At 49.5% G+C, this 17,910-nt stretch overlaps 1 protein-coding gene across 2 annotated transcripts; it reads left to right on the top strand.

Annotated features, from left to right (window-relative positions):
- Positions 1–3,945: 3,945 nt before the first annotated feature.
- Positions 3,946–17,304, top strand: AVPR1A (arginine vasopressin receptor 1A). Of its 2 annotated transcripts, none has more exons than XM_039522696.1 (2): positions 3,946–5,055; positions 14,294–17,304. In XM_039522696.1, exons 1-2 carry the CDS (start codon positions 4,017–4,019, stop codon positions 14,578–14,580), a joined length of 1,326 nt encoding a protein of 441 aa, XP_039378630.1. In that variant the 5' UTR covers positions 3,946–4,016; the 3' UTR covers positions 14,581–17,304. The 2 variants fall into 2 exon arrangements, with proteins under 2 accessions (XP_039378630.1, XP_039378638.1); XM_039522704.1 differs by lacking the exon at positions 14,294–17,304 and adding an exon at positions 9,575–9,879.
- Positions 17,305–17,910: the final 606 nt, after the last annotated feature.

The raw sequence follows: 17,910 nt of genomic DNA on the forward strand, positions 1-17,910 counted from the left end.
CAGTTCCCGCCTTCCCGGGGTTCCTCCCCCAACCCTGCCCTCTTTCCCGGGGGGCGGCCAGGGGGCCCCCATGCTCTCCCCCTCTTGGGGCCCTAGGGTCCGGAATCCCGCTCCCCTCCGTCCGGGGTCCATCCATCCAAATCTCCCGTCAGGAGTCTCGAGGACAGGGTAGGGAGGAGAGGGAGTAGTACCCGACATCCCCCGCCGGGGGAAGTCGGTGTACTCGCACAGCCTGGGTTTGAGGACCGTGCCCTGGCAGAGCTGGGTCTGTAGGGATGCCGGCTTGGCCTGAGCTCACAGGCTGGGTGTCCTGGCACTGCCTGGAGCAGAGCCGATTGGCATCCAGACCAGCTATCCGTCTAATGGGTATCTATCCCTACTGAGTCCCCCGTCAGACCCTATCTTAGCATAGGGTCCCCCCCCTTCCCCCGGGTCGACATGCATGTATCCCAGTTCTAGGGGCATAACATCAAGCCCCCTATTTTTGGTGGGCTATGCATGGGGCTTCCCCCAGCCTCTTAACATCCTTCTTCCTGGCTGCTGGGCATTTTTCCGAGCCCTTCTTCCCCCACCCCCCCCCCTTCCCCGGACTGCTTCCTTCCCCTTCACCTCCTGCCTCCCCCCATCCCGGCGCGCCCTCCCCGCCCCCCTGGGGGTTCAGGGGCTGGCCCCTGGTGCGGCTCCCTCCTCCACGAGTCCTGGGGCTCTATCGGGGTCCTCCGCCGATCTCGGCAGTGCTGGCCAGACCGATGTGAGCCTGCTCATGTGGATGGTCCAGAGACACCTCTGTGAGATACCCCTAGTTCTCCCGAGCACTCCCCATACCATTTCCAACCATCTCTAGTCATAATACCTGGGCGCCTCCAGGGGCAGCCACTTCCACGCCTCTGGGGCCTGACTTCAGATCGGCTTGGGCCTCGCTCGGCACTCTGGTACTGGCGTGAGGGCTAGGCCTGGGCCCCTGGCGCAGGATGTCTCTCCGCAGGGCTGCTCCCGTGCGCCCGCTTCCCTCCCCATAGCTTGCCCCTTCGCAGATGTGGCCAGGGCTTCTGGGCCTCAGCCCTCCAGAGGCCGCTGCTCCTCGAGCCCTCCGCCACTGCCCCTGTGGCCCGCCCGCACCCTTCGGCCGCCTCTCCCAGCCGGCCTCTGGTCCCTCCCCGGCAAGAGTCTGCTGTAGCCTCTTCCCCATCGGCCTCCAGTCTACCTCGGTCAGGCGCCTAGCTACTTGCTCAAGCTCGCCTTGTCAACAGGCTTGCTGGCTCAGCCTTGCCTCATCCTGGCTCCCTGTGCAGCGCTGTGGTGCACATTGTTGGCTTGGGCTGGCTCTGAGCTGAGCCTTCGCACTTCAGCCCATCCTCCATTTTAGGCCTTTTTTTTTTTGGTGCCCACTGCACATTTTTTTTTTTTCTGCTTTTTTTTTTTTTTTCACTTTGCCCATTTATTCTGACTTGCCATTTAGCCTCACCCACCCCCACCACCACTTCCCACACCACTTCCCAGCCTTTTGTTGCCAGGCACCCTCACTCTTGCCCCCCCCCATCAAGACAACAAGCCCCTTCCCAGCCCTTCTCAGCAAGGCTCTCACTTCCAGCCAGCCCCCCTTCTCAGGGCCCCTCCTTCCAACCTTCTTCCCCCCTCCTCTCTCTCCTCCCTCCTCAGCTCTGCTGCCCCCCCTCCCTGTGGGCCCTCCTTCCTCTTCCCTGCTCTCAGGTCCTCAGCTGCCCCTTTTCTGTCCTCTGTGCCCTTTCCAGGTCTCTAGCAACCCAGGCCAGCTGTCAGCTCCTTCTTTCTTCCCCTTCCTTAAGCAGCTGAACCTTATTTTGCTGGCTGTTGGTCTGGGCCTTCTTTTACTTCCTAAGCCTTGGCCCTGCCTGCCTGAATTTGCTTTTCCCACATACTGTTTAGTTAAATTATAATTACCCACCAAGTATTTATTTAGAAAATGTAAAATACGGTGAATAGGTTTTATTTCTGTATAGTAAAGAAACACAAATGGAAAAAAAATCATTTTTTGAATAAAGGCCATTTTTTAATGAAAAATCTTGTAATCATAAATTAGAGCTGGTCAACATTTTTCAGTGTAGTCCGGGCCTGATTCTGCAGTCTTTATACAGGCAAAACTCATGGTAGCATCCCTCCTCCGCTAGACAAGACCTCCCAAAATCCCTAACACAGTGGGACAGAGTCAAAGATGTGAAGTAAGGGCGTGTTCCTTCTGCCACTGCAATTAATGGGAGTTCTGACATTGAAATCAATGGACCAAGCTCTAAAGCTCTGCTGTGAGCGCTTTATGATAGCAAGCCTCAAATAAGGTTACAAAGTGCAGGATCAAGTCCAGGAAGTAATTTAGTATATCCTGAAGTTCTAATTCATGAGTCTTTCATCTACAGTCAATCTGGAAGAGTCCTCTAAAACCAGAATCTCAAAATGGCATTTTTTAATTAAAAATATAAATTTTATTCTTTAAACCCTTTTTTATAAAGCAGATTTTTTTTCTCTTAAAGTTGTTTTAGTTAAAAATCAGCCAAAGAAACACAGTTTTGTTCCAGTCAGATAGGGCCTGATCCAGGATTTTCTATGGAAAACAATGTGGATATTGTACCAGTGAACTGAATTGGAGCAAGATCTAGCTTTAAATCTCAAGTATTACTTCCTATGACAGAATGAAAGCTGTTTCTAGGTTATAAGGACCAAATCCTGGTCCCACTGAAATCAATGATAAAATTCCTATGTATTACAATGGGGCCAGACTTTTGCCCTAAATCCAGAATAATCTATGAAACCAAAAAAATGGAAAACCTTTATCTGTTAGTTTCTATATTTAAGAAATGATGAAAGTTAAAGTGATCAACTATGGAAATGTTTGCAGTCACAGTACTTTAGACAGGGCCGGCTCCAGACCGCGCCAAGCGCCCGCTTGGGTCGGCGTCCAGCGGGAGGGCGGCAGGCGGCTCCCGCAGACGTGCCTGTGGAGGGTCCGCTGGTCCCGCGGCTCCGGTGGAGCATCCGCAGGCGTGCAGGAGGTCCACTGGAGCCGCGGGACCGGCGACCGCCAGAGCGCCCCCCGCAGTGTGCCGCCCTGCTTGGGGCGGCGAAATTACTAGAGCCGCCCCTGCCTAGAAGAATCTTCCAAGCAACGATACAACCCCGGACAAAAACGAGGCTCCATCCACAGTGGAGAGGCAGAGCGGTTGCATTCCTACAGCCTGCAGATCATTCTCCCGTCGCTCCGACGCTGTTCTTGTGCCCGGTTCCTCCTACTCCCATGTCTCCTCTTATTCTTACACCCCGGCCAGATGTCACCACTGCCCCGCCACGCTCCCGCCTGCCTCTACCCCTTCTCCTGCCCTTGTCTCTGCCCGCCCCGTGCCCTGCTCCTTCTGCTGCCTCACACCTGTATGCTACGGTCTCTCTCCGCTCTTCCCCCTGCTGCCTCTGATCCTTTCCCTCTTGCTGCCCCGCTCAGCAGCTCTTCCCCAGCGCAGTAACACACCTTTTGGGGACCGAGGGGCAGGCAAAGGGCGTTCCCCAGACTAAGGAGTGAAGGCGCCGATCGCCCCCCGCCTTTCCCTCCTTGCATTGACAGACAGAGCCCATCCCCCTGCAGGGGGCTGCTCCCCTCCTTCTCCTTGGGCAGAGAAAAAAGCGACCCCAGGGAGTGACCGACGGGGGAGAGAACCTGGTCCACAACCACGGGGCGCACGGTAACGGGGACGGGCGGGGCTGGGGGAAGGTACTTATGGGGGACGGGACTGGGGGTAGAGAGCTCAGCTCCTGCACCCCGGGGCAGCCGCCCAGCGGCAGCCGCGCTGCTGCAAAGGGAAGCGGGGGAGGGGGCGGCTGGCGCTGAGCAGCCTCTGAGACCGGCGCGCCCCTCCCCGCCCCGCGGGATAAAGGCACCGGCCCCTGGCGCTCGCTCGCAGAGAACCTGGGGGCAGCCGAGGCGGCGCGAGCCAGGGCAGCGCGGCAGCGGCGCGAGCGGGGAGTGCGAGGGCAGAGTCCCGCCAGGCGGCACCATGCGCTCGGCCGCCAGCCCCGGGCCCTCGTGGGCAGCGCCCCCGGGCGGGAACGGCAGCCAGTGGCGGCCGGCGGCGGGGAGCAGCCCCAGTCCCAGCCCGGCGAACTGCTCCGACGCCCCCAACGCGAGCCGCGCGGCCGGCTGGGACCCATACGGGCGGGACGAGGAGCTGGCCAAGCTGGAGATCGCCGTGCTGGCGCTGACCTTCGCGGCGGCGCTGGTGGGCAACGGCCTCGTGCTGCTGGCGCTGCGCCGCACGGCCCGCAAGGCCTCCCGCGTGCACCTCTTCATCCGCCACCTCAGCCTGGCCGACCTGGCCGTGGCCTTCTTCCAGGTGCTGCCGCAGCTGTGCTGGGAGGTGACCTACCGCTTCCACGGGCCCGACGGGCTGTGCCGCGTGGTGAAGCACCTGCAGGTCTTCGGCATGTTCGCCTCGGCCTACCTGCTGGTGGCCATGACGGCCGACCGCTACGTGGCCGTGTGCCACCCGCTGCAGACCCTGCGCCAGCCCGCCCGCCGGCCGCACGCCATGGTGGCGGCCGCCTGGGCGCTCAGCCTGCTGCTCAGCACGCCGCAGTACTTCATCTTCTCCCTCAGCGAGGTGGAGCGCGGCTCGCAGGTCTACGACTGCTGGGCGCACTTCGTGCAGCCCTGGGGGCCCCGCGCCTACGTCACCTGGATCACCGCCGGCATCTTCGTGGCGCCCGTGCTGGTCCTGGCCACCTGCTACGGCTTCATCTGCGGCCACCTCTGGCGGAACATCCGCGGCAAGACCCGCCGGCGCGGGGAAGGGGGCGGCGGGGCCCGCCGCAAGCAGGGGGCGGCGGCGGCGGCGGCAGCGGCGGGGTCCCCCGGCGGCGCCTTCCGCAGGGGGCTTCTGCCCACGCCGTGTGTCAGCAGCGTCAAGACCATCTCCCGGGCCAAGATCCGCACCGTCAAGATGACCTTCGTGATCGTCTCGGCGTACATCGTCTGCTGGGCGCCCTTCTTCACCGTCCAGATGTGGTCCGTCTGGGACCCGCAGTTCTCCTGGATCGGTAGGTGAAGGGAGGTGCTCTGGTTTACCTTGCTGCCATCCGGAGTGACTCCGCACTCACACCGGAGTAACTCAGAACAGATTATGAGAGAGAGAGAGAGAGACGTAAAGTACTTCCCCTGCCTTCTGGTGTGTTGGGGGGAGCAGAGGGGAGATCCAGACCAAGGATTAGCTCTTTAGATGATAATGGGGAAATCACCTTAGTTTCACTCAGAGCAGCAAACCCTGCCTTTTTTACAGTTAATAGTTTGCCTTTGATAGTTGCTATTATGACAGTGCCAGCTCTGACAAGGAAACCCCGCTGTTTCAGTTGTTCTTGAGGAACAATTTGGATAAAGGGGCTTTTGATTTTTAAGCAACTCTCCCCTGTAAAACAAATGTGGAGTTCTGCTGAAAAACTGATGGCATGATTTGTCTCCACCTCAACTATTTCTTTAAGGAAACATGTTGAATAAAAATCATCATGTGCCTAAAAAAGTTTCTAAAGTTTGTGTCTGGGAGGGGTATAAACCTAGAGCCTGATCCTGCTCTCACTGAAGTCAATAAGAGCAGAATCTGGCCCTTTAGAGATCTAGGGAAGATTCTACAGTATTCCACAGCTAAATAACCTTGAGGGGCTAAATCCTACAGTACATGGACAAATACCCCTGACTTCCGTGAGTGTGTTCCATGGATAAGAACTGCAGGACTGGGTGCAATGCCTTGCTGTTTTGTTTGGGTTAGATCAAAACACAATGTTCAATTGACATGAGCAAATCCTCTTAAGCTTCATTCTATTACGAAGTAACTAGGGGTTTCTGGTTTTTGTTTGTTTGTTTGTTTTTGTTTTAAGTGATTGTTCTAAACCACTGGTTCTCAAATGGGGTTGCAAACCCTTGGGAGCAGGGCTGGCTGTAGGCCGATTCGCCCAGTTCCCTGGAATCGGGCCCCGCACCTTAGGCGCCTTTTTTTATTCACCCTGTAGCAGTCTGCTCCCGGGGTCTTCAGCGCCATTTCGGTGGGGGGGGGTCTGCTCCGGGGGTCTTCGGCGGTATTTCGGTGGTGGTGGGGGGGTCCACTCCGGGGGTCTTCGGTATTTTGGCAGTGGGGGGGTCCGCTCTGGGTCTTCTGCAGCACCAAAGGACCCCGCCCCCCCGCTGCCAAAGTGCCACCGAAGCCCCGGACTGCCGCCGGGTATTCAAATTGGGCTCCGCAGTTAATAAAGCTGACCCTGCTCGGGAGGTTGCAACTTGGTCATGTGGGGAGTTGCGAGCCCTGACCCTGGTGCGCAGCTGTGAACTGCAAGCCCCGACAGCAACTGTGTGGGGCTGTAAGCTGTGACCCCAACCCTGGCCAGGAGCGGGACTGCGAGCCCCGACACTGACCCCCACATGGGGCTGCGAGCCCTGACTCTGACCCTCCATGGGGCTGCAGGGCTGTGAGCCCAGACCCCAACCCTGGCCAGGAGCGGGGCTGCGGGGCAGTACTGGATTTACAATGGTGCTACGCCCAAACTCAAAAGGGGTCCTGGTGTGGCCCTGCTCACTTTTGAGAGCAGCTGGCTCCTCTCCCCCACCGTTCACTCCACTCAGCTGGCCAGCCCAGGGCACCTCCCCTCCCCTCCCCATGACCCACAAGAGATCAGCTGCCAATCAGCTATTTGGCATAGGCAGCAGCCCTCATCAGCTCTTTGGCTGGCTGCAGCCAATCAGCTGTTTTCGCACAAAGTCTCTGCCTATTATCTGTTTTCCCTGCATTTGCTGAAGTTCCTAGCAGGGTCCCACCTCCCACTGCAGGTAAGTGTGAGTCCTTTTAACTTTCAGGGCAGAGGGAGCTGAGCTAGGGGGACAGGCAGCCAGGGCACGGCAGCTTCTGTGCTAGCACGGAGGGGTGGGGGACAGGGGCGCGTGCTTGGGGCAGCATGCCGCGGGGGGCGCTCTGCCGGTCGCCGGGAGGGCAGCAGGCGGCTCCGGTGGACCTCCCGCAGGTGTCCCTGTGGAGGGTCCACTGGTCCCGCGGCTTCGGTGGAGCATCCGCAGGCACGTCTGCGGGATGTCCACCAGAGCCACGGGACCGGCGACCGGCAGAGCACCCCCCGTGGCGTGCCGCCGTGCTTGGGGCGGCGAAATGGCTAGAGCCGCCCCTGGTGGGGGAGATGGGGTGTGGGCAGCTTCTCGGCTGGGGCTGGGGGGAGATGGGCGGGCAGCTTCTTGGTTGGCCGTTGGGGGCTGCTGGGGGGAGTACGGGCTGGGGGGTTTCTTGAGGACTTGAGCCAGCCATTCTCAGCCCACTCCAGTGTCTCCCCCAGGACCTGTGCCCCTCTCCAACCAGGAGAAATCAGCTGCGGACCCCCTTAGTGCTGGGCAGGGGGACAAACCAAAGGACATAGCTCCTTTAAGAAAAGTTTGCCCTTGTGTGTGATGAGTGAACTTGGGCTGGGGCCAGCAGCTTGCCCCCTCCCTGTGCTCCCTGCAGCCAGTCAGGTGTGCCCAGCCACAGCCAAAGGTGAGAGGGGCTTCACTGCAGCCCCAGGTGCAGATGAGCCGCCTCCCCCAGCCTGGCCCCTGCCAGTGCCTGGACGGACCCTTCCCATGCAGGCTCTGGGAGCTCCCACCCCCTACGGTTCTGACCCAGGTCCCAGGCCTCCGCATCCCTTTCCCCGTGCATGGAGGGACAGGAGGGGGCAACACACCACCAGTACTTCTATACGCATCCTCCCTGCGGGCTCTTCTCCAGGGCTGGCTCTCATGCCTGGCAAAGTAACGGTTGCCCAGCTCAAAGCTGTTTCCAACTCTTCCCTCTCCCTCCTACCTAGATCAAGCCTGCCTGAGTGGCTTTTCCTCCCAGAGAGGAAGTTTATCCCCCGCACCCCAGATCAGCATCCCCTCCTCCCCATATCAGGAAGGATTGATTTCCTTCTCCTGGATCCACACCCCGCCCCCCTTCAGCTCCCAGGGAATTCCTACCACCCCCCGAATCAGCTTCAAGTCAGGAGATGCTGCCTTGCTTCACCTTGGGACACCTCTGAGATCGTCTTGCATCAGGATGCTGGGCTGCAGCAGCCCGGAGGAGGAAGCAAACCCCCCACTCCACCCACCTTTGGCCATGGTCCCACCAGGGGCTCCCCTCCCACAAAAGTTGCACTGTGGTGTGAGGGAGTCAGCGAGCGAGCTTCAAAGCAGGGGTGGGCTGCCACAGTGGGGACGGGGAGGAGCTGGAGTGACACAGCAGCCACACAGCAGGATGAATGAATGGGACGTTTCTCTGTTGGGCTGTTGAATTAAATTTCTCTCTGTGTCAGGGCAGGCAGTTTCTGGGCTGGCCGCAGGGGGTGGGGCTGGGGGGAGACAGAGCTTCTTTGAGTGCGTGGCGGGGAGCGGCCGCTAGACAGCCACCAGGAGAAAGGGGAGCAGAGAGAGAGAAAGGTGGGCAAAGGGGCACCCACCAGCAAAACCAAAAGTCAGCACCTGTGCCATGACCCCTTCCTCCCGTCCACTGCTTGCTCTTCTCGGCCAGCAGCCAGCTGAGGGCTCCTCTCTGCAGAGAGGGGCCTTCAGCCACTGCCAGTCTGGGCCAGTGACCATCCGTTTCAGGCTCTCTGGGGGCGGGGCACACTTCTCCCTGTCGCTCTGTGGAAGTGGTGGGCTGGGGAAGTTGGTGGCTACCCGCCCCCCTCCATGCAAGGAAACGCCACCTCCGCCACAGGTGGCACCAGCGCCAGGTGGGTAGGGCTGGATGGGGCCCCAGGGGAATGGACTGCTCTGTGCTCCCGAGCATCAGCTGTCCTGCCCGCTAGCACTGTGCTGGGACGGGGGCGGAGCGGGGCTGCCCCTGCTGTACCATGCCCCATTGCCCCTGGCCAGCCCCTCACTCCAGGGACTGACTTCCCTGCGCCATGTTCCATTGCCTCCATGGGGGCCCACAAAAGATTAATCTGGCCCTGCTGTGGGGCTGCAAGCCCCAACCCCGGCCAGGCGTGGTGTTGTGATCCCCAACCCCAACCAGGAGAGCGGCTGTGAGCCCTGAGCTGGGGCATCCAGGACGCTGTGAGCCCCGACCCCTCTACTGGGGTTGTCTGGCGGGGCCTGGCCATGTTGAGGGTTATCAGCTGGAAGCTCAGCCGGGCACAAGGTTGTTTACCCCCAGCCCTGCCACACACAGGGTTGTCAGCCCCAAGCCCCGCCACCTACTGTGAGCCTGGCCAGGCACTTGGTTGTGAGCCACCATCACCACCATATGCGGACCTCAGAGCCCCAAGCTCTTCCAGCCCAGCTTCACCACCAACTGCACTCTACCTCTAGCTCTGCTCCACCTCCAAAGAAAGGGCACCAAATAGAAGTTTGCCCAGGGTGCCATTTTTCCTATGGCTGGCCCTGGTACTGAGACAACATTAGAGGGCTTGATTCTTTAGCAGCTGAACAAGTACTTTATTAATTAACAGTCAGACACACAAGTGCAAACTTTCTCCTGAAAATAATGGCCATGTGTACTGCTAAAAAACAAAAGTTTCTCGAGTCTTACATTAAACTTGGTTTTACCAGTATCATCACTTCTGGTATTGAAAAACCGCAATGGATCGTTTGCTGTGAAGTTTTGTCTGCTGAATCAATGAAACCATGCAAACTGCAGTGACATCTTGAAACTAGACATCCTGAGCATAAAAATCAAAATGCGGGTTTTTTCAAACGCAGAGAAGCAGCAACAAAGAAAGCCAGGCTTGATGCTGATGGAAGTTTCCGACAGCAAATGTCCTCAGCTGTGGAGGCCTCTTATGTTGTGTCACTACGAATTGCCTCTACCAAATCGCCGCATACAGTAGGTGAGGAGCTTACTCTGCCAGCATGCAAAGATATTGTGGCACTTATGGTTGGCAATGATACTGCCAAAAAACGGAATATGCTTTCCATGTCTAATGATACTGTGAAACGCAGAATATGTGAGATAACTGAAGATATCAAAAAACAAGTTGTGCACGAAATTAAACATTCTGCTTTCAGTATGTTCAGCCTGCAACTTGATGAAACTACTGATGTTACTCACTGCGCGCAACTGATAGCATTTGTACAGGATGTTAATGCCGGGGATATTAAGGGTGAGTTCTTATTCTGTGAACAACTTGAAACAACCACAGGCCATTTTCAATAAGGTGAATGCTTTTTTCGAAAGCAATGGCATTGAGTGGAAAAATCTTTATGGTACCTGTACTGATGGTGCTCCTACAATAATGGGTGCACAGTCTGGCTTTCAGCAGAAGGTACAGTGTGTCTCACCTAATGTGATTGTAACTCATTGTGGAATCCACCGTCAAGTCCTAGCTGCAAAGACATTGCCAATATGCCTTAATGCTGTGGTAGATGTTGTTATACGAGCAGTGAACTACATTAAAGCTTATGCTCTGAATAGTCATCTCTTTCGAGAGCTCCAATGAAATGGGTGGTGAATATGAAGGTCTACTTTTACACACTCAAAGCTGATGGCTTTCTAGGGGACGCGCATTAAAGAACATTTTTATACTTTGTGAAGAGATGGCAGAGTTTTTCCTGCGAAAACAGAAACAAGAGCTGAACAAAATGTTCAGTGACAAGAAATGGCTTCTCTGCTTGGCATACCTAGTTGATATCTTTGGTGGCCTTACTGATCTCAATCTGTCACTTCAGGGAAAACATTCAACATTAATAGACCTGACTAATAAAATCAAAGCCTTCCAGATGAAGTTGGATCTGTGGTGCAATAAGCTGGACACAGACAGATATGGCATGTTGCGACACTTTCCTCATTCAGCGAGAGGAGAAAGTTAACATTGATGGTGCTCTCAAGTCAGCGATCAGTGAACATTTGAGAGCCCTTCATGAAGAGTTTTCACACTACCCAGCGCTATTAGAAGCACTTCATTCCATGGTGAAGAACTCTTTCATTGTGACAGCTGAGCAGTTACCTACTGACGATATTCAGGAATAGTTTGTTGACATGATCAATGATGGTGAAGTGAAAGCAAAATTCACATAGTTGCCTCCAAATCAGTTCTGATGCTCAGTTGCAAGTGAATACCCACTGGTGTCTGAAATGGCCCTGAGAGTCCTTCTGCCATTTCCCACTACCTACGAATGCGAGAGTGGATTCTCCAGCCTTCTCACAATAAAGACGAAATCTCGAAACAGGCTTGATGTGAAGGACGACATCAGATGCGCCCTTTGTGTCAAATAACACCATCATCCATCTCACTGATTTTTTTTTTTGATTTTTTTTTTGGCTGCTTCAGGTCATTAATTGCTGTCAAGTATTAAAATAAAATTTTACTTAAAAATAACTTTTCCGCTTATAATTAATTTTGATAAAATGTGTTTTAGTCTTAATTTAAAAGCAGTGAGAAATGCTAAATTCATTTTAAACAATAGGGTTAAAATTTAGTATTTAACATAGTGTTAAATGTAAAAAATGTGTTTTTAATTTCTAAGGGGGGTCGCACTCAGAGGCTTGGTGTTCGAAAGGGGTCACCAATACAAAAAGTTTGAGAACCACTGCCCTAGAGTAACCAGGGAGGCTGCCAACCATCTTGTGTGCCTGCTTGAAAGTTCTGTGATAACTTAAATGTTTGACTTGTAATACTTCTACCTTTCAAAAAACATAGAAAAAGAAGAGAATTTTGCACTTCCCAGGTTTTCACAGTGTGTCTGACACTTCAGCTCTCTGTACACAACCAAGGAAAATATCAAGTATCATCAGCCTAAAAAAAGTGCTAAGCTCAAATGTTTTACAAAAGCTTTTAGAGATTATAAATTTGCTGTTTGTAAACAATTAGCTCTTCTGGAAGGAAACGGTCACATTTGCTTTCTGATTTAATAAAAGGTAAATGGTTGTGATTAAAATATTTGCTGAATTAATTTGAACAAACATATTTTAGTAAAATGTTTCCCCAAAATTCAAAACTCCAGGTGTGCTTTGTTTTGTTTTTAAATTAAAAAGTCTATTCCAGAAATAGCCCAGTGAATTCATTTTGCCCTTGTTATGGATAAAATTCTGGAAGTAATTTTCATTCATTATAAAGTACGCATACATATATAGGTAAAGTTGAAAGCTGGGAGCCACAAACTTTAGATGATGATACTATATTGTACTTTTGTACTTCACTCTTTTGTACTTCAAACTCTCATTGACAATAGTGGGAACTTTGATTACTCATGAAATGTGGAGTTGAGCCCAAAATCACAATGCATAACATAGTTGATTGAATAAAAATAGAATTGAAGGTTTGAGGCAGACTAATATAATTTTGATTTCAAAAGGAGACAGGAAAAAAGCCTGTCAGGGTATTTCACTGTGTTAAACAGAGAGATTAATATGAAGAGACATTCTAAAAACCTTGTAGAACTATACAACACAGTGATTATATTGCTGTGGAGACTTAATATTCATAAAGTGAAGCCACTTTTAATTGAACATACTAAGTACTTGAAAGAGTCTGACAATTTAATTAAACTAGTAGAAGTAGGAGGATGAAGCTTTTTCTATAACAAAGTTTACTTGAAGGAAAAAAACAGCATCTTTCTTTGATCTCTAGCATTATGGATCTGATTCAAAGTCTTTCTATTGACTTCAATGGGCTTTGGATCAGGGCCTATATACATTTTGGAAGAAAAAACTTAGGGTGAAATCCTGGCCTTGCTGAAGCTAGTGTTTTGCCACTGACATCAATTTCACTCTTACCTAATCGAATTCGGACTTCAGGTTTGGGATTTAAGGCTCTGGTCCAGCAAAGTGCTCACTGAGGCTATGGCTACACTAGAGAGCTGCAGCTGTGCCACTGTAAACTCTCTAGCGTACTCACTTTAAAATGATGGGAATTAATCCACTACCAACAAGCAGCAGTAGGCATACCAACAGGAGAAGCTGTCCCATCCCGGCACTTAGGTCAGTGTAATTTATGCAGGGAGGTGGCTAATTCACACCCTTGAGCCACATGAGTATTACCAACATAAGTGGTAGGGTATGCATAGCCTCAGTGTCAATGGGACTGCTGACACTTACAGGTTAACATGTGCTGAAGTGTTTTGCTGTATTGGGTTCTTAGATTCAAAACCAGAAGTCCTTAATCTTTACTCAGATAAAAGTCCAGTTGACTTCAGTTGGAGTTTTACCTGACTAAGGACTTCCTGATTGTGTCCTTAGGATGATTTGGAGGATCTGTCTGCACAATTGCTGAATTCTGGTTGATATGAAGTGGTTACTATGAAAATCGCTCTATCAGCTTTGTTGTATCCACTATGGGCTAGAAGTGCTGTGTCACTTCCTCCTAGACCAGGTACGAGGAGGTTTCATAGAACTCAAAGACCCTATTCAACTGATAATTTACCAGGTGCAGAGCAAAGGAAGCCAGGTGACCAGTTAGGGATTTAAATAAAGACTTATGGGGAGGAAGGAAGGGCATGGACAGCCTAGGTCAGAGGCCTAGTTGAGGGGAGAATACTCCATGTTTCAGTATGCAAGTAACAGAAGAATGCTGGACAGTCCCTGACTCCAGCCCAAAGAATGATCTGGAGTGGTGAGGAAACTGAGGAAGGGAAATGCATGTAGTTTATTATTTTTGTATGGATCTGTGTATTTCTAAGTAATAGGAGATATACCAATCTCCTAGAACTGGAAGGGACCTCAAAAGGTCATTGAGTCCAGCCCCCTGCCTTCACTAGCAGGACCAATTTTTGCCCCAGATCCCTAAGTGGCCTCCTCAAGGATTGAACTCACAACCCTAGGTTTAGCAGGCCAATGCTCAAACCACTGAGCTATCCCTCCCCCTTCTCATGTGAGTAAATGAAGAGCAGCAGCACTGTAGAACTCTGGACTGTATGTCTGTGTTATATGTAATACTTTCCACATGATGGCCCCTTGGAGAGGTAAACTAGAAGTCTCTCTCCTTTGGTGAGATTGTGGGAGAGGTGTGTGTAAGAGAGGGAGGAGCCTGAGGAGTTCATACTGGTTACAGGGGCTGGGCAGGGTGTCATGAGATCCCAGCTCTCCAGATAGAGTGTAAGACAGAGGGTCTTCGTTCTAACAATGTGCCTGGGGACCCCAAGACTGGGACAGTGCTTGGGTTTATAACACCTGGGGATCCAGAGGCTGAATTCCCCCACAACAATCTGAATGGCTGCCAATAGAGAGTGCCCAGCCAGACCAGTGGTTAATCAAATGGTTAATGAAAAAATTAACTGTATGTTGGCAATGTTCCTTTACTTCTGCTACTAAAACAGTATACTTTTTTTTAATAGATTCTGAAAACACTGTCATTACAGTCACTGCTCTGTTGGCCAGTCTGAACAGTTGTTGCAATCCCTGGATCTACATGTTCTTTAGTGGACACCTCCTGCAAGACTTTATACAGAGCGTCCCTTGCTGTCAAAAAATAAAACAAAAGCTGAGTAAAGAAGATTCTGACAGCGTTAGCAGAAGACAGACTTCTTTTACCAACAACAGAAGCCCAACAAATAGTTTGGACACGTGGAGGGATTCACCCAAATCATTAAAGTCTACCAAATTCATCCCCATTCCAACCTGAGCCAGTTACACAGAAGAGACAGGTCTTCTTCAAGTGCAATAACAGCACTTGTGAGTATCACAGTGTGGCACTTTAAGCTTGTCAAGGCACTAGTCATCATGAAATGTACCATATTGCTAAGTAAACTATTTTGCACTGCTCTAAATTATTTTATGAAAAGTATTAATGACATACAAAGCAGTGGAATGTGGGCAGTTGCTCTGGAAAGAGTACTAATGACCATTATTTTTCTAAAGTTAACTTTATTCATTTTTCGTTTATAAAATAATTAAAGCTTTGTTTGCATGGTTGTAATTTTAATTGAGACACTTCTTCAAAACAATAGAGGACTGGTAGTAGAGATCCTCACCTACTGTAAACTAGAGTAACTCCATGGCTTATTAATACAATGGCTATATTTTGCACTGATCCTCCATTGAAGTTCCTGGAAAATCACAAGGCGTAAAACAGTTCATAATTTGACCCTAAACACAGTGGGAAATTGCTAGAAGAAATTCCAGTCTTACTGGGCAGCAAACATTCTGAATAGCTTGGTTAACCAGGCACATAAGTTATTGGAAATTTAACCATTTATTGCTTTACCATTCAACACCACCATGAAATGAACTGAACCTGGCCAACATTTCTCATTGAGGGCCCAGTTGTGCAGTCTTTATGCTGGCAAATCTTCCATTGATGGTGTCTAGGTATGGACTTCATGACTGGATTTTTGGGGCTTACTCCTGCTCCCATAGATATTGATGGATTTTTTTCGTTAGATGCTGGATCAAGCACCTGCCTTTTAATTAAAAAGCAGAGACAGAATGACAAAAACATTACAAGTCAAATCTGGTTTAAGAGTAGAAACTGCTCTTGTTTTGTTTTCTTGGTAGGACAGCTAGGGCCCAATCCTTGCAATCCACAATTAGTCCTTACTTATGCAAACAGTCGCACTGAGTTCAATGGAATGACACTATTGCCTAGCAGCTTCAGGGGCAAGCATTCCAAGATGTGAATTTCAGAGCTAATCTTACAATTGTTCTGAGAACATGCAAGGATTGCAGTTTTTTGACAATCCTAAATGAATTGTTCACTGAATGCAAAGATGTGAAGGGGCATTCATGTGACTATATAGACTTTAAGAGCATCATGGTTGCCAACTGAAGTGTGCTGACATCTAACCATAATTCATAATCATAACTACTCTTAAAATGTGCCAGTATCCCACTACAGCTTATGCTTTGCTGTGTGTTATTCCTACAGCATCTGAGTACACATTGTCCTGAAAGCTTGGTTTTGAAGCTCCTTGAACAAATTTTGCTGTCCTAGGAATCTCTTAAAAGGACAACATTGAGGCTAGTGAGCCTAAAATGAGACCTATCATTTTAGTTTGGTTTTGCAGGCACACCTATCACACTGTCACACAGTTCTACCTGTCTGCTCCATTCTTTTGAGCACATCAGGTATGGAAGTTTTCAGTAATTTTGCTGGTGATATGCAGGACTCCTATTTGAATGTCTAGCATGCTCTTGAGAATGAAAAGTCAAGCAGAATGGAAGAGCAGTGGTATATTTATAAATATACTTGTATCACATGCATGCTTATACCTATGATCAGAAACAACTCCCTCTGTTTCTTGTTGGTAGGTCACTATAAAGCGGATTTGGGATTTAACAAGATTGGAACCCTAGTTATTGTTTGGCTAGTTAAATATTGGGCATGTCAACCATAAATATGCTTTTCATTCAGAGCAATATTGGGCCCAATATCCCTCTAAGAATCCAATGGGGAAATAGTAGAAATAATTGGAACTGCATTCTAATTAGGCTATATTCTGCCTCCATAGTACTAATAGAGCTCCCATCCATTTCAGTAATAGTTTTGTGCAAAGAATGAAGGCAGACTATGTCCTGACAGAGAAAAGAGTGATTTCATGCATTGCTAGCCCCATAGAAAATGATAGCTATTTCTTCAGGAACAAAAATACAGGGAAAAAAGCATAGAGCATTAAAATGGTACACTGTACTTTTTATGGCGGGTTTTATGTGCATTTAAAACTCTAAAGGACCAAAGTTTTAACACAAATGTACATAAAACATATAAGTATGAGTAAATATATGTGAACCTGTTGATAAAATTTAGTCCAAATCTATAGATGTATGTATTGGGGGACTGTGTGTGTGTAAAATGGGTATATACACACAGTGTATACTGCATAAGCATCAGATACATATTTAGGTTGCATGTCTTATATGAAGATGCTATTCTTTGACTAATTTTATGTTTTTGTTAATATTACTATCTTTGTACATGACATCTATGCAACTAGGTGTGCTTATAGTATTTTTATCAAAGGTTATTAGCCTGAATTTTTCTATAATAATATACATTAAAATAGACAAGACAAGTAAAAATTCTGAAGTAATCTTAATGAAAGAAGTTGGGCAATGAAATATAAACAAATTATGGCTCAAAATGTTAGAGTCTTTTAGTTGTTTTCCAAGTATGCAACAAAATCTATGCCTAAATTTTGGTGATTTCCCATGCAGCTGTATTTCATAAGTGCTATGTAGTTCTTGTGACTGATTTGGTTAAACTGCATAGGACAGTATTTGAGATTCCAAACGTTTTGTAATTATTACTTTGAGTTTCTTCTTTTGCTTAAATACATTTTTTTTTTCAAAGTGAAAATTAACGTGTTCTGTACAGATACAAAAGTGCTTCTTTATAGTTGGTTGAAGTTAATGGTAGGGTAAGATTTTCATGTGCTAATGAACAATTTCTTCTTCTTCCTGTTTTCAACTAATGATGAAATAATTGCTCATTTAAAATGTATAAACTTGCTCCAATAAACTTCTGGATTTGTTTGAAAAGCATTATATAGTGGGTTTTTTTTTCAAAAACAAATATAGAAGACCATTAATAAATACCAGGGTCTGCAGAGTCAGGGTCAGGCAAACTCTGACTGCAGGGTCATGCAAACTCGGCATTGATTTTTAATGTTACGGGTACATAAGGTGTTCAGGACTTAACATATTTTAAATGACCTCATATTATGTATAATGTATGTGGGATGTATATCATAATAATACAAAGAATATGCAGTTTGCTTGCCATTAAATATTAAAAATATCATCACTCAAGTGTGACATAGCACTAACTTCTGCTCTATTTGGAGTCTTGCCATTGATTTCAGTGGGAGCAGGAGCCTTTAATCTGAAGTGAGACCAGACTGGTGTCCCTGCACTCTACTGTTCATGTGGTGATAATGGGATTGCAGCAGTTTTAAAAAGTTTAGACAGCACCACTGGACTATGGCATGATGCAAGAATCAGCAAGAACTTGGATCTG

This window comes from Mauremys reevesii, linkage group 1 (assembly GCF_016161935.1).
Source record: "Mauremys reevesii isolate NIE-2019 linkage group 1, ASM1616193v1, whole genome shotgun sequence".
NCBI classification, from domain to species: Eukaryota; Metazoa; Chordata; order Testudines; family Geoemydidae; genus Mauremys; species Mauremys reevesii.